At 41.4% G+C, this 17476-nt stretch overlaps 1 protein-coding gene and 1 pseudogene across 1 annotated transcript in view; both read right to left on the bottom strand.

The window, feature by feature from the left end:
* The window catches only part of LOC106561341 (E3 ubiquitin/ISG15 ligase TRIM25-like), a 552627-nt pseudogene that overhangs the window by 453951 nt on the left and 81200 nt on the right, over positions 1-17476 (bottom strand).
* LOC106561324 (serine/threonine-protein kinase WNK1) overlaps positions 1-17476 on the bottom strand; it is a 65615-nt gene that overhangs the window by 45784 nt on the left and 2355 nt on the right. Inside the window, 2 exon segments of the mRNA XM_045698696.1 lie at positions 15595-16099; positions 16102-16867. Of these exon segments, the coding sequence (XP_045554652.1) occupies positions 15595-16099; positions 16102-16394 (798 nt within the window). The 5' untranslated portion in view covers positions 16395-16867.

The raw sequence follows: 17476 nt of genomic DNA, 5'->3' as shown, positions 1-17476 counted from the left end.
CACAGATAGTCCTGCTTTCATGTCAAAAATTATAACCCTATTCAATGAGCATTGTGTTTCCTTTGGCGTGGTGGCCGGAGATTTGAATTGTACCTTTAACCCAACCCTAGACAAATAATCTCAAGTCCCCACCACAAATCCTAGATCTGCAAAGATGTTGAACTCTTACTAAAGAGATGGGACTGATAGATAATCAGGAGAGAGACTAATAGCTCATCTATGGACTATACATACTACTCTAATGGCCATAACACCTACTCCCGTATAGATTACATTTTTATCCCAAAGAGTTTCATAAATACAGCCACGTATACAATCGGACCCATAGCACTTTCAGGTCACGCCTCTGTCCACCTCCGCTTTGACCTCTGCAAAAACATCCCGAGGTCAAAGAGCTGGAAATTCAACACCTCCATGTTATCAAACGAAGCGTTCCATACATTGTTAACTACATAGATAGACAACTACACACAAGACAACAAAGATTCTCGTGTTTCTCCAGCCACAATGTGCGACGCTGCTAAAGCCACACTAAGAGGTCATCTAATTTGATATGCTTCCTCTAAGAAAAAAAGCTATGGAAGCACACAGGGTAGATCTTGAGAGGGAGCAGGAACGCTGTGAAAAAGTACATAAACAATCCCAGACAGCACCTCCTGGATTCAACTTAAAGCAGCCAAAGCCAAACTGAATTTGGACTATACTAAAAAATTAAAAAAAGAAATACCATGAGTATAGCAATAGGCCGAGTAGATTGCTTGCTTACCAATTAAAAAAAGAGCAGTCAGAGCGTACAAGCATGGCTATCCAAACAGCAGAGGACGAGGTCACATATGACCCCAAAAATATAAATGTAACTTTCCATGATTTTTACTGCAAACTATATACCTCTGAGAGAAAACACACATAGGCAGAACTCCACTCCTTCCTAGAGGGACTCTCGCTACCTAAATTATCAGAGACCGACCAAGAAGATCTCAACTCCCCCTTCACTCCTGAGGAGGTCCTGGAGGCAATTACCTCCATGCCACCTAATAAGTCCCCAGGCCCAGATGGATTCCCCAGAGAGTTCTATAAAGCTTTTTGGCCCCAGCTTAGCCCTATTGTCATGCCAATGCTGGAGGATTTTTGCAAAAACGAAGTTCTCCCAGACTCAATGCACACAGCTCGCATTACAGTGTTGCTCAAAAAAGACAAGGACCCTCTATCCTGCTCGTCCTTAAGCCCATAAACTTGTTGGATTTCGACTGCAAAATAATTACCAAATTGCTCGCCAAAAGACTAAACACTCTTCTTCCCAAAATAATAAAAGCGGACCAAATTGGATTTATTAGAAACAGATACTCTTCTGATAACATTGGCCGTCTTTTTGATATTATTGATCAAGTAAACGCACAGAAGACCACTGTCCTGCTGGCTTCACTGGATGCTGAGAAGGCGTTCGACAGGATGGAGTGGAGCTTTCTGTTCCCAGTCTTAGAAAAGTTCAATATGGGCCCAAACTTTATTAAGTGGATCAAATCACTATACTCTCATCCACATGCCATGGTGACTACTAACGGACTGAACTCTGACAGATTCCCTTTGGGATGGGGCACAAGACAAGGGTGCTCGCTGTCCCCCCTGCTCTACTTGTTGGGGGTGGAGCCTGTGGCAGAGTTGATAAAGAGCAATCCAAGTATTATGGGTGTTTCTGCAGGCGGCCTGCAGCACAAGATTTCGCTCTACGCGGATGATGTCTTGCTCTACATATCCAACCCTGAGAAATCCCTCCCTCCCATTTTAGACAATTGCTCAGCATGGCAAGTTTTCAGGTTATAAGATACATTTTAACAAATCCACTGTCTGCCCTCTCAATATTACACTCACCAGCTCTATGAAGACACTATGTCCATTCCAATGGAAGACACAGGGGTTTCAATACCTTGGGATCTTCATAATACCAGATCTGAATAACCTTTTCAAGGAAAATTATCTTCCACTCCTGGATCGAATCAAGAACGATCTCCAAACCTGGATCTCCCTCCCAATTAGCTTGGTAGGAAGAATTAATTAAAAAACATTTTTTAGTCATTTAGCAGACGCTCTCATCCAGAGCGACTTACAGTAGTGAATGCATACATAACATACATTTTTTTCTCCGTATTGGTCCCCCATGGGAATCGAACCCACAACCCTGGCGTTGCAAACACCATGCTCTACCAACTGAGCTACACGGGACTTAATGTCATCCGTATGAACTATTTATTTCAGATGCTCCCAGGCCATCTCCCAGTTTCCTTTTTCAAAATCACTAACCAAAGCATCACCAAATTCATATGGGGCAATAAAAAAACCTAGGATCAAGTTCTCCACTCTATCGAAACCTGAATCTAAGGGTGGTCTTGCCCTTCCCTCCCTTCAATTGTACTACTGGTCTGCCCAAATCCGCAACATGTTAACATGGATCACAAAACAGACAAGAGTCAACGTGGATTCTGATAGAAGCCCAATCCTGTGGTTCATTGCCCCTAAGCTCAAATATATTCATTAACCTGTTATGGCTAGGGGGCAGTATTTTCACGGCTGGATAAAAAAACGTACCCGATTTAATCTGGTTACTACTCCTGCCCAGTAACTAGAATATGCATATAATTATTGGCTTTGGATAGAAAACACTCCAAAGTTTCTAAAACTGTAGGAATGGTGTCTGTGAGTATAACAGAACTCAAATGGCAGGTCAAAACCTGAGAGATTCCTTTACAGGAAGTGGCCTGTCTGACCATTTCTTGAACTTCTTTGCCATCTATCTTTTACAAAGGATCTCTGCTCTAACGTGACACTTCCTACGTCTTCCATGGGCGCTCAGAGCCCGGGAAAAACCTGAATGTCGTCATCACAGCCCCAGGCTGAAACACATTATCGCCTTTCTCAAGTGGCCGATCAAGGGACTGTGGGCTTAGGCGCGTGCCCTGGCCGCCCCGTCTTTGTGATTTTTCCTCTGTTTGCCGAAAAAGGAGATTCCCGGTCGGAATATTATCGCTTTTTTACGAGATAAATTGCATAAAAATTGCTTTTAAACAGCGGTTGACATGCTTCGAAGTACGGTAATGGAATATTTAGAATTTTTTTGTCACGAATTGCGCCATGCGCGCGACCCTGATTTACCATTTCGGATAGTGTCAGGGACGCACGAACAAAACGCTGCTATTCGTATATAACAATGGATTATTTTGGACCAAACCAACATTTGTTATTGAAGTAGCAGTCCTGGGAGTGCATTCTGACGAAGACAACAAAAGGTAATCAAACTTTTATAATAGTAAATCTGATATTGGTGAGTACTAAACTAGCTGGGTGTCTAAATAGCTAGCCCTGTGATGCCGGGCTATGTACTTAGAATATTGCAAAAATGTGCTTTCACCAAAAAGCTATTTTAAAATCGGACATATCGAGTGCATAGAGGAGTTCTGTATCTATAATTCTTAAAATAATTGTTATGCTTTTTGTGAACGTTTATCGTGAGTAATTTAGTAAATTATTAGCAAATTCCACCGGAATGCTAGTTCTGAAACGTCACATGCTAATGTAAAAGCTGTTTTTTGATATAAATATGAACTTGATTGAACAAAACATGCATGTATTGTATAACATAATGTCCTAGGTGTGTCATCTGATGAAGATCATCAAAGGTTAGTGCTGCATTTAGCTGTCTTCTGGGTTTTTGTGACATTATATGCTAGCTTGAAAAATGGGTGTCTGATAATTTCTGGCTTGGTACTCTGCTGACATAATCTAATGTTTTGCTTTCGCTGTAAAGCCTTTTTGAAATCGGACAGTGTGGTTAGATAAAGGAGAGTCTTGTCTTTAAAATGCTGTGAAATAGTCATATGTTTGAAAAATTGAAGTTTTTGTATTTTTGAGGAATTTGTAATTCGCGCCACGCCTATCATTGGATATTGGAGCAGGTGTTCCGCTAGCGGAACATCTAGATGTAAGAGGTTAATAACTTTAGTGAAGTGGGCAACATAGCCAAAACCTTTGTGATTTACAGCACCGTACTAGCGTGGAGGGACTGTAAGTAATACCTGGGCATTTCCTCCCAAATATGTTCTCACTCGCCTATAGTAGGCAACCCAGACTTGCCAAAAGCCCTGAGGGATGCCAACTTTAATCTTTGGCATACTCTAGGAATCAGGACCTGTGCAGACCTATTTCATCAGAAAACCACTACACTGAAATCCTTTCAAGAGCTCTGCAGTGAATTCAATGTGCCAAGATCCTTTTTTTAAATGTTCTTTTTAAAATATCTTCAAATTATACATGTAATTTCCTCATTTACTTCCAAGAGGAGGTTTAGAACTCAGTTGAATGAAGTTGAAACCCTTCTTGTCACAGCACAATCCATTAAAGGCAAAATATCTTATATCTATAGACTCCTTTCTGAGAAAGGAGGCTTCTTTACTCCTTTGAAAATAATCTGGGACAAGGACCTTGGTCTGACTATCAGTGATGAGTTATGGGCGGAGGTTTGCGACAGGGTATACTGCTCCTCTACTAATGTAAAAATTAAAGAATCTAATTACAAATGTGTACAAATTGATTTACACTCCTTTGAGACTCCATAGAATGAAAAAATAAATTTCTCCTAACTGTAAAATATGTACTTCTGAAAGTGGAACCTATATGCATGTATTTTGGAGCTGTAGAGAGATTGCCGGATTTGGGCAATCTATACATACTGCTGCACAGAAAATACTAGATGTACAGTTTGATATGACCCCGTGTATCTATCTTCTTAATGCCCAGCAGGACTTTGTTCTTGATCCTGACAGAGAAAATGTGTTTATGACTATTACATACTTTGCTAAGAAATGTATTCTTCTAATACCTCTCCTACATTTAAAATGTGGATTGACCAGATTGTTGACTTTCTCCCTCTTGAAAAGCTTACTTATGACCTCCGCAAGAGACAGCCCAAGTTTGATAGACTCTGATCTCCACAACTCAACTATATTTCAAATTGGACCGAGTGAATGGGGTGATTAGGGAAATGAGCAGATACATGTTGTGTAAGGTGCTGTAAAATCCAAAAACGAATTATTTGCTCGTCGTCTCAGCTAAGGCTGGAAATAGCTAATAAGAACCTTGATAGTGCTGCTGCAAGTTATATATATATATTTTTTTTTTTTAATTATTCTTTGTGTGTATGTATATAATATATATTTTTTATATATTATTATTTATTTTTTAAGTCTGTCACATCTGTGAATGTAGAATGTGTTTTGTTGGTTGATTGAAAAACAAGAAAACTTTAAACTTTAAATAAAAAATATTTATATATTTTTTAAAGTCAGAGGGGCAGCAATCTTAAAGAAGAAACGGTCTAAACCATCTGACCCAACGTGAGGATCAACGAACACCAGAACAAATAAAAACAAGGGTCTAAACTATCTGACCCAGATGTTTTTTTGGGGTCAAGTTTAAGGAGCTCCTCTAGCACCTCGAACTCAGTGACTGCCTGCAGGGAGAAACTTTGTAACGGGGCAGGCGAAAAAGAGGTAGGAGCATTGGGGCTAGTCACATTAGAAATGGTGGGAGGTGAGGAAATGTTGGACGGGCAAGAAGGCATGGCTGAGTCAAATAGGAATCCTGACTTAATGAAGTGGTGATTCAAGAACTCGGCCATGTGCTTCTTGTCAGTAACAACCACATCAATGTTAAAGGACATGGGAAGCTGCGAGGAGGTTTTATTCTCCTGGTCTTTAACCATACTCCAGAACTTGTTGGGGTTAGACCCACAGAGAGAGAACTGCTCTTTAGGGATGTGCCCCCTTTTTTCAATTTTCGCCTAAAAATGACACCCAAATCTAACTGCCTGTAGCAAGGATATGGATATTCTTGATACCATTTGAAAGAAAACACGTAAGTTTATGGAAATGTGAAATTATTGTGGGATAATAATACACATTAGATCTGGCAAAAGATAATACAAAGGAAAAAAACGTTTTTTTGTACCATCATTTTTGAAATGCAAGAGTAAGGCCACAATGTATTATTCTAGCCCTGGCACAATTTAGATTTTAGCCATTAGATGGCAGTGTATGTGCAACGTTTTAGACTTATCCAATGAACCATTGCATATCTGTTCAAAATATTGTATCAAGACTGCCCAAATGTGCCTAATTGGTTAATTAATACATTTTGAAATTCATAATTGTGCAATCTCTTCAAAAACAGTAGCATGTGTTCATGTTACTTACAACCTCAAGCTTATCACATTAGCCTATGTTAGTTTAACCGTCCCGTGGGGGGAGGAGACACCGATCCTGTAGAGGCTAACTTAATCATCTCTATCCCTCAACCAGTATTCTACAAGAGCACAGGCACAACAGACACACCGGTCTCTACATTGCAGATGAGCTGAAGGCAGTTATCAATGACCTTGGACCACAGAATGCATTTGCACTGGTGACAGACAATGCTGCAAACATGAAGGCTGCTTGGACTAAAGTGGAGGAGTCCTACCCTCACATCACAGCCATTGGCTGTGCTGCTCATGCATTGAATCTGCTCCTCAAGGACATCATGGCACTGAAAACAATGAATACACTCCACAAGAGAGCCAAGGAAATGGTTAGGTATGTATAGGGTCATCAAGTTATAGAAGCAATCTACCTCACCAAGCAAAGTGAGAAGAATAAGAGCACCACATTTAAGCTGCCCAACAACACCTGTTGGGGTGGTGTTGTCATGTTTGACAGTCTCCTGGAGGGGAAGGAGTCTCTCCAAGAAATGGCCATATCACAGTCTGCCGATATGGACAGCCCCATCAAGAGGATCCTCCTGGATGATGTATTTTGGGAGAGTGGTAAGCAGCCCGAAACTCCTGAAACCTATAGCAGTAGCCATAGCACGGATTGAGGGAGACAATGCCATCCTGTCTGATGTTCAGTCTGCTTGCAGATGTAAGAGAAGAAAGCCGTACTGCCCTGCCCACTTCACTGTTGTTCCAAGCAGAGGAAAGTGCAGTTCTGAAATATATAAAAAAGCATGAAGACTTCTGCCTGAAGCCCATACACATGCCACAACGTATATGTTGGACCCCAAGCATGCTGGCAAGAGCATCCTGTCTGGTGCAGAGATCAACAAAGCCTATGGTGTCATCACTACCGTGTCTCACTACCTTGGCCTGGATGAGGGCATGGTTCTTGGCAGTCTGGCGAAGTACACTTCCAAGCAAGAGCTTTGGGATGGAGATGCAATATGGTAGTCGTGTCAACATATCTCATCAGCCACCTGGTGGAAGGGACTTTGTGGATGTGAGGCTCTTTTCCCCTATTGCCTCCATCATCCTCCAAATCCCACCAACGTCAGCCGCCTCAGAGCGCAACTGGTCCTTGTTTGGAAACACACACACAAAAAAAAAGCACGCAACAGGCTGACCAATACAAGGGTTGAAAAATGGGTGGCCATCCAGGCAAATGAGGCTTTTTGAGCCTGACAATGAGCCATCCTCAACAAGGTTGGAAAGTGAATATGAGGCCTCAGAGTCTCATGTTCAAGAGGTGGACATTGTGGTCCAGGGAGAAGACATGGAAGCCTGAGAGGAAGACAACCAAAGCTTTAGTATCTAGACTATCATTTTACAGATGCATGTTGAAAACGTTTTTGGGAAATGCGATGCGACCAATGGATCATTCAATTTTCCTTTAGTTGTTCAGTGAATTCAGCCCATGTGAAGAGTCAACTCATTTAATTAAAAGTTCAATTCCTAACTAAAGTTTTTTTATTTAAATTTGAAGGATTTAATAATTTGCAATTATGTCTACCTATGATAAGGTAAAATGTTTGTGTCTCCATATGATATGGTAAATATATCCAATGCAAAAAACATCTACATTTAAATGGTATATTCATTTGCATATATTCCCGTTAATTCCCACGGTAAGTTTCCACCTCTGAATATTCCCCAAAATGTGCAACCCTACTGCTGAACGAATGCCTGTTCGTGAATGCGGGAATTTAATTGGTCTAAAGACAAGTGCAAAGATCTGTCATCCGAGTGGAAGCACAAAATGAGTCAGAAGCTGAGCAGAAATTACAATAAGAAGCATTTTAGATCTGAGTTTACAAAACACAGCAAGATCTTTCTGCATTCTCTTTTCTTGTTATGTGTGAAAAATGCAGAATTCTGAATTACAGCGACCCCTGTTACACAGATAAAGAACAGTGCACATTCAACACTGATATACGCAACAATGACTGAGTAATAGTTGCATTAACATGAGGCAACTCATGTGGAATGTTCATATGAGATGACAACGTGCTCTTCACCAAACCAAACATTTATCCATTCTCTACAGGACTTTTGCCTTTTGGTAGTTCGTCATTGTAAATAAGAATGTGTTCTTAACTGACTTGACAAGTTAAATAAAATTTAAAAAAATAAGGACTATAAAGGTTTGAGATGGAAAGTTAGAGGGAGCATAAATGCAAGTGAAAAGGCAAGAATATATCGAGAGTCAAAGCAACAAAAATATTTACGAGCAGTTTGATTTGGTTATATGCTTTAGGTCTGAATCCTGGGGAGATATGCCTCTAAGTCAGTCACATGCCACTGTCAACATCATCTCTGAAGAATGGAGGGGGCTGAGGAGAGAAGGAGGAACGGGAGGGAGAGGGTGGATGCATAGATGGCTCAAGGGGGACTGGATGGGTAGAAACCAGTTGTACTTCACACAGAAGATAAGAAATGCCTCTGTCAGGAATCTGACCCATTTCACATTCAAACAAGCATTGAGCTCAGGAGCGCACTGAGCATGTGCAGGATCGTCTCTCTGCACTGAGCGACAGGGAGGGGGCCTGGTCTGTGTCAGCAGTATCTCCACAGGCTGTGTTGTCAGTGTGTGTGTGTTGTGTGGAGTCTGTGCTGGTTCTGACAGGCTGAAAGCGAGTCAACATAAATATACATGTACTGAATGGGGTTAACCTCTGCTGTGCGTCTTGTCCTTTTCCCTGGAAAAGCAGACAGCCCGTCTGAGCCTGTGCTATCGTTGGGCCTTTGGCTTGGCCAGAATCACCCTTAGCTACAGCTACTAAGCTAAAGCAGAACGCTACAGCCCTTTCACTACAGGGAGTAGAACAAGAAACAGCACTACAGAGTTACGGAAGATGGCGAGTCAAAAAATAAACTCTAGGGGGAAATGAAAGTGTTATTGACTGTATTCAGGTGGTCTATTTAACTAAGGCCCGAAGCCAGGTCAAAGCCTAATAAATAAATAACGCTTTTAGAAGAAATCAATATATGCATGCTAATGGCGGCCCGGCCTTTTAAAGGGGAAACATCGTGGCTGTGACTCACGAGACTGAATCAGCGAGGAAATCACTCTGGCTGTGGGCCACGAGAACAAAGTCCACTGGAACGCAAAGACAAACCAGTCACCGGTGTTGTGTGGTCGCGTGGACCTAAGGAACAGGACTGGGTCCAGCAGGCATGAAATGATATAGAAACAGATCAACAAGAACAAAGATTGTCATATTCCTTTTCAAAAAGCTTTGCTGCTTTTTGCACTAATGAACAAGACCCTTACATTCAGGAAGGGGTAGGTCCATCCTGAAAGAAAATATATTTTCAGCTCTGTAACATTATATTCTATTGGCAATGGGATAGATCTCAAAGAGGAAATGCCAGCAACTCATGACTAAGGAGATAAGGCCTATCATAAATACAAAGGGAGATTGCAATAACGTAAGCAGCAAATGTCAGGAGAATTATTCTGTTTCCCCTATAGTCATTTAGCAGCGGTGGCCCGCCACTGCTAAATCGTTGCCGCTACACCAAGAAATATGCAGAATTGTTTTATAATATATATATTTTTATACATATATATATATAATTTTAGATGGTAAAACGTTGTCAGTGTAAACTTAAACTGGATGTAAAGTATGAAAAGTTAAAGGAGCTATATATATATTTTTTAATAAGCTCTTTGAGAACTAACAATCAATCACCAATAAAAACTAGACGACCTGAGAGAAAAAAAAGTGTCCTGTATGAGGGACCCATTGATTTTGTTAGAACGTTTGAGTCACAGATAGCATAGAACACAGCATGGCAAAATGTGTCGAATTGCACGAAATCTGCTTTAAAACCGCAAAATTGTGTCTCCGTGGCCAAGAGGAGGACCTTTAAAATCTTTGGTCAGAGACTGTGCATGCAATTGGCCACGCTCACGCCCCATGCTAACTTTGCAATGGCTGCTGAAAAAAATTATAAGGGAAACATTGTTATTGGACTGTCCATTTCCCTTTTAAGAATGAGTTCTACGATTACAACAGACCACTCTATCCATCAAGAGATCCTTACTTTGATGGATGTAATTTATATGGAGTCCACAGCTCGCATTCATGGAGCTAAAGACACTTTGAACTAGTGATGCACCGATATTACATTTTTGGCCGATACCCAATATTTTCCTTGCCAAAAAAGCGACACCAATATATATATATTTTTTGCAGCCTTAAGCATTCTAGTACAGTTAAATAATTGACACACATGGATGCAGCGGTCTAAGGCACTGCATCTCAGTGCAAGAAGCATCACTACAGTCCCTGGTTCAAATCCAGGCTGTATCACAACTGGCGTGATTGGAAGTCCCATAAGGTGGCGCACAATTGGCCCAGCGTCATCCGGGTTTGGCCGGGTAGGCCGTCAAGGTAAAAAATAATTTGTTAAATAACTTGCCTAGTTAAATAAAAAAGGTTACACACACAGAGACCGAAAAAGTATTTTGCTGGGATTTACGCATGTCCCCATTACCAGTAAAACATAATCTAAACCTATTTCTTCACAAACTTGCTGTTTCGTTGTTCAGTCGTTTCATTCTCAACCAGGATTTCTATGGAACACCGTTTGGTTCGTTGCATGTCAAAAAAGATACACGTCAACTAAGGTTGTTGACCAATCAGGACTGCACATCACATAATTTAAACGCATTCATAAATGTTTTTATGTAGTTATTACACACTGATTACACCATCACTCGCATTTCATATGTCACAACGATTCATCGATACGTACAGTTGAAGACGGAGGTTTACATACTCTTAGGTTGGAGTCATTAAAACTCGTTTTCAACCACACCACAAATTTCTTATTAACAAACTATTGTTTTGGCAAGTAGGTTAGGACATCTACTTCATGCATAACACAAGTCATTTTTCCAACAATTGTTTACAGATAGATTATTTCACTCCTGCCCAGAAACTAGAATATGCAATATAATTAGTAGATTTGGATAGAAAACACTCTGAAGTTTCTAAAACTGTTTGAATGGTGTCTGTGAGTATAACAGAACTCATATGGCAGGCCAAAACCTGAGAAGATTCCATACAGGAAGTGCCCTGTCTGACAATTTGTTGTCCTTCTGTAGCATCTCTATCGAAAATACAGCATCTGTGCTGTTACGTGACATTTTCTAAGGCTTCCATTGGCCCTCAGAAGGCGCCAGAAAGTGTAATGGGGTGTCTGCTGTCTCTGGGCGAAGAACAGAAGGATAATTTGTTAGTGGTCAGCCTGGGAACAATGACACTGGAGATGCGCATCCACGAGACTACTCCATTTTTTTCTTTCAGCCTTTGAATGAATACAACATCGCCCGGTTGGAATATTATCGCTATTTTACGAGAAAAACAGCATAACATTTTATTTTAAACAGCGTTTGACATGCTTCGAAGTACGTAATGGAATATTTTGAATTTTTTTGTCACGAAATGTGATCGCGCGTCACCCTTCGGATAGTGACCTCAACGCACTAACAAAACGGAGCTATTTGAATATAACTATGGATTATTTGGAACCAAAACATTTGTTGTTGAAGTAGAAGTCCTGGAAGTGCATTCTGACGAAGAACAGCAAAGGTAATTCAATTTTTCTTATAGTAATTCTGAGTTTAGTGAGCACCAAACTTGGTGGGTGTCAAATTAGCTAGCCTGTGATGGCCGAGCGATCTACTCAGAATATTGCAAAATGTGCTTTCACCGAAAAGCTATTTTAAAATCTGACACCGCGATTGCATAAAGGAGTTCTGTATCTATAATTCTTAAAATAATTGTTATGTATTTTGTGAACGTTTATTGTGAGTAATTTAGTAAATTCACCGGAAGTTTGCAGTGGGTATGCTTGTTCTGAACATCACATGCTAATGTAAAAAGCTGTTTTTTGATATAAATATTAACTTGATTGAACAAAACATGCATGTATTGTATAACAATGTCCTAGGAGTGTCATCTGATGAAGATCAAAGGTTAGTGCTATATTTAGCTGTGTTTTTGTTTTTTGTGACATATGCGCTTGCTTTGAAAATGGCTGTGTGATTATTTTTGGCAGGGTACTCTCCTGGCATAATCTAATGTTTTGCTTTCGCTGTAAAGCCTTTTTGAAATCGGACAATGTGGTTAGATTAACTTCTTGGGGCTATGTGGGACGCTAGCGTGCCACCCGTGGTGCACCCTATCAACAGCAGGTGCATTTCAAGAGCGGCAAATTTGAAACCAAATAAATGTCAAAATTCAAATTTTTCAAACATACAACTATCTTACACCCTTTGAAAGATAAACATCTCCTTAATCTAACCACGTTGTCCGATTTCAAAAAGGTTTTACGGCGAAAGCATAAAGTTAGATTATGTTAGGAGAGTACATTGACAATAGCTGTGTGTAATGTTTTGTCAATTCAAAGACAGGGTCACCAAAACCATAAAACCAGCTAAAATGATGCACTAACCTTTTACAATCTCCATCAGATGACACTCCTAGGACATTATGTTAGACAATGCATGCATTTTTTGTTCTATCAAGTTCATATTTATATCCAAAAACAGCGTTTTACTATGGCATTGATGTTGAGGAAATCGTTTCCCTCCAATAACCGGCAGTCAAGTCAGCACCACAAATTAAATAATTAAAATGAGAAAACATTGGTAAAATATTATATTGTCATTTAAAGAATTATAGATTTACATCTCTTGAACACAATCAACTTGCCAGATTTAAAAATAACCTTACTGGGAAATCACACTTTGCAATAATCTGAGCACTGCGCCTAGAAAAATATGCTTTGCTATACAGACAAACGGCCATGTTGGAGAGATCTAAAATCGAAAATACTATGTAAATAATCCATTACCTTTGATTCTCTTCATCAGATGTCACTTCCCGGAATCCCAGGTCCATAACGAATGTAGTTTTGTTCAAAAAAGCTCATCATTTATGTCCAAAAAGCTCCGTGTTGTTAGCACATGATCTAAGCCAGCCGGACTTCGTCATGAACGAGGGGAAAAAATATATTTACGTTCGTTCAAACATGTCAAACGTTGTATAGCATAAATCATTAGGGCCTTTTTTAACCAGAACATGAATAATATTCAAGGTGGACGAATGCATTCTCTTTTAAAACGTTTTGGAACGAGGGTACCCAACATGACCTCGCGCCAGAGTCTAATCGGCCATCACCGTTCCAAGGCTCTTGTTCGGTCAGATCTCATAGTAGAAGATTCAAAACACTTTGTAAAGGCTGGTGACATCTAGTGGAAGCAATAGGATGTGCCAAAACATTAATCAGCCCCTGTGTGTTTCAATGGCATAGGCTTAAAGGTAATTCAACACATCAGGTATCCACTTCCTGTCAGAAAATGTCTCAGGGTTTTGCCTGCCAAATGAGTTCTGTTATACTCACAGACACCATTCAAACAGTTTTAGAAACTTTAGGGTGTTTTCTATCCATATATAATAAGTATATTCATATTCTAGTTACTGGGTAGGATTAGTAACCAGATTAAAATCGGGTACGTTTTTTTATCCAGCCGTGAAAATACTGCCCCCTGGCCCCAACAGGTTAACGAGAGTTGTCTTTAAAATGGTGTAAAATAGTCATATGTTTGAGAAATTGAAATTATAGCATTTTTTGAGGTATTTGTATTTCGCGCCACGCTCTACCATTGGATATTGGTGAGGCGTTCCGCTAGCGGAACGTCTGTCCCTAAAAGGTTAACGTTATCTAGTCTAATATGGCATGATTCCACCAATTGTAACCTTCTGCATCACTTTCAAAGAGGTACTTTTATTCTGAAGGCAAACCTCAAATTCTACTACTGTGCCTAATCCTTCTTGTGGCTAGCTTCACAACACATAACCCGGACAGGTCGAGCCTCACTTGCCAAAAATTTTCAGACTCTTTCAAATGACTGCTCGATCCACACAGCAGACCTTGAAGGCTTGGTTAGGAATGCTGTGTTGCACGCGTAGCGCCAAATTGTACATGGCGTCATTACATCATTATATAGGTATGCACGTCAGCTTTGACATCGGTTTTGCACATCGGCGTTAAACTAGAGATAGGGTCGATACCGATCTTGGCATTTTTAGCTAATATCGGCCAAATCCAATATGTTCACCGATATATTGTGCATCCCTACTTTGAACCATTGGCTTCAAATGGTCCTGTGTTCACTGGATTTGCAACACCACAACTGAAGGGATAACTGACTGATTGACTCCCGGTGACAGTTACAATGTCCAAATGCCCTGAATGTGACTCAAAGACAGCATAAACGCCCATAGTCACCGCTGAAGAAAAGGCAGACTTTTGGGCCTAGCCTGACAATATGAGCAGCCTGGTCTCAGACTAGACATGACATAGTAAATGTAAATCGGGTCAAATGTTGGTATGGCAAAAACATAAGTAGGTTGGTCGGCATGGATGGGTGGGCATATAACGCGAACGTTTAGCAACCCAAAGGCCACGTGTTCGAATCTCATCAAGGACAACCTTGCAACTTAATTTAACCTTTATTTAACTAGGCAAGTCAGTTAAGAACAAATTCTTATTTTACAATGACGGCCTACCCCGGCCAAACCCAGACGACGCTGAGCCAATCGTGCGCCACCCTATGGGACTCCCAATCACGGACAGATGTGATACAGCCTGGATTCGAACCAGGGACTGTTGTGATGCCTCTTGCACTAAGATGCAGTGCCTTATACCGCTGCGCCACTCGGGAGCAACTAGTTACTACTGTTTAGCTACCATGCAACTACTTAGCATGTTTGCCAACCCTTCCCCTAACCATTTTAGTTAACCCTACCCTTAACTCCAAGCTAACATTAGCCAGCTAGCTAACATCAGCAGTAGCCACCTTGCCAATAGCCACAAATTGGAATTCGTAACACGCTGTACTTTTTTTCATATTCGGAACAAATTGCAATTTGTAACATCACATGAAATGGATGAGGAACATCCACAAATTAATACATACCATACGAAACTCAACATACAGTATCATACTAACGATTTACGTACAGAATAATACAAAATGCTCTGAGACCAGGTTGAGATGAGACTAGTATATTCTTCTCACAGATTTTGTAGGTTATGAGTGACTCAACAGGTTTTGTATGGGTCTGATTAGGGATCAACCGGTAACCTGTAAAGAGCCAATTTTGTAATCACTGGGCTTATGAGTGTTGCTCTTTCATATTAGTATTCATGGAGGGAAATGAGGATGCAAGTTTGTTAAGCTACATAGATAGTATTGAGATGTAGCCCAGTCCTACCTGCAGCTCGCACCATGCCACCTCCACTGTGGTCTCTGTGTCCAGGCCCTTGTAGACCGTCTTGAAGGAACCACGTCCAATCTCAATGTCAAACTTCAGGAAACGCCCATCCGGCGATGTTCCCACCGCTTTCGTCTCGGCTTCCTCAATGTCATCTTGCACCTTCTTCTCAGCCTCTCTCAGTTCAGCCTCTACCCGGGCTTTCTCCTTCTCTTCCTTATCTGCTTCCTTCCCCTCTCCTTCTTCACCCTCTCCTTCTTCACCCTCTCCTCTCTCCTTCACCTCACTCTCATGTTCAGGTTCTGTCGTTTGGCTCAGAGGTTGGGCAGCTAGACTGTTTGCTTGCTGAGCCACCACTGCTTCCCCATCACAGATATCCTGCAGTATAGCAGCCTTCTGCTCTACAGACACCACATCCACCTTCACTCCACCTTCGCACTCAGCCAACTCCTCCCTCACAGTCACACGGGGTGCAGGTCTTGGGGTGGGGAGTGCACCAGAGTGCCGGGCGCGACATCTCGCACGCGGGGTACAAGGGGTGCAAGGACAGGGATTTTACTGGGTAAGGGGAGGTCAAGGGCTGTGGCGTTGGAGTCGCTGATGACGCTGCGACGGAAGAATGTTCGATGTTCTGCGGCGCAACGGTCGCGCTCCATGGTGTGGTGGCGCCGCCTCACCTCCGCTGCCATCCGTTCACCAACAAGCGAGTCCGAGCCAGACCCGTTGTTTCCGTTACCATTACCACTCTTGGGAAGGGGAGTCAGGAACTTAACCATCTTGTTGTTGGGCTTTTCCGACATCCCACCACCCCCAACGATAGTGAGCGGATATGATTCAACAGAGAAAAGAAAACTCAAACTTCCTCCATAAAGGCTTTGGTAAGAAATGGAAATCTATGTGGTCAAAAAATGTATCAGACTGACCAATTAAAACAGGAGCTTGTTTTGCAAATCTCCCTCTCCTATTCCTACCTGTGTGACTGCTGCTTAAATACAGTTCGTAGGTATACAGGGCTCAGAGTCTGGGTGGAGGATTGGGGGTGTTCTTTTGTAAATAGAAAAGAAGAGAACACTGTCACAGAACAGGGAGTGCTGCCAACACACGAGACCCTTTAGATCCACACCATCCATCCTGCAAAACACAGGGTACAGCTGCAATCCAGCATAAGGAGCCACCAGAAGGGAGGGGGAAAGCGCTAGACTCAGCTCCAGGCACCAAGCCTCACTGTGCAGGCAACGACAGACCACACACTCCCAGCAGAGATCCAGTGTCACTGCAGGGGGAAAGAAACAGGGACAGACGAGATCAGTATAGCAATGAAATTTAGGGGGGAAAGGGGCTAACTGGTTTAACTGTGAGTGAGGGGTGGTCAACAAATCTGGAATTCCTGACTTAACAGGTAAAATTCCATCACTGACTGCAAAGCGGTGGGAGAGGAGTGTCTGATTAAAATCATTTTTAAGAAGCAGTACAAACTACAGAGTGAATGTTCAGTATTTATATATAAACAAGATGTGTCCCTGTCATGTTGGTCAAGTGCAGACAGTTATCTCACGCTTTACAAGACACAGCAAAACAAGTGTCCTACTAGGTAACTAAATATCATAATACACAGAACATACACATAATACTACAATAGCTTCACTAGCTTGTGGTGCAGTCAAGCTATTAAAAATATTGCCTATTTATTCCAACTGGCTAATAAATTCTGTGTGCTACGGCAAACAGTGCCTACAACTGACCATAACTTGTCTATACTTCCCCAATTTGAAAGACAGACTGTCTTCTAAACGTCCATGTCTAGTTGCAGGGGGTTCTTTTGAATTTAGAAAATGCTCTGTTAATAAACCGAATCCATTTTCTCACCGTTAAGTAATCCAAC

The sequence above is a fragment of the Salmo salar genome, chromosome ssa17 (assembly GCF_905237065.1).
Source record: "Salmo salar chromosome ssa17, Ssal_v3.1, whole genome shotgun sequence".
Taxonomy (NCBI): Eukaryota; Metazoa; Chordata; class Actinopteri; order Salmoniformes; family Salmonidae; genus Salmo; species Salmo salar.
The sequence above is the reverse complement of the archived record's forward strand: the minus strand, read 5'-3'. Positions and strand labels throughout refer to the sequence as shown.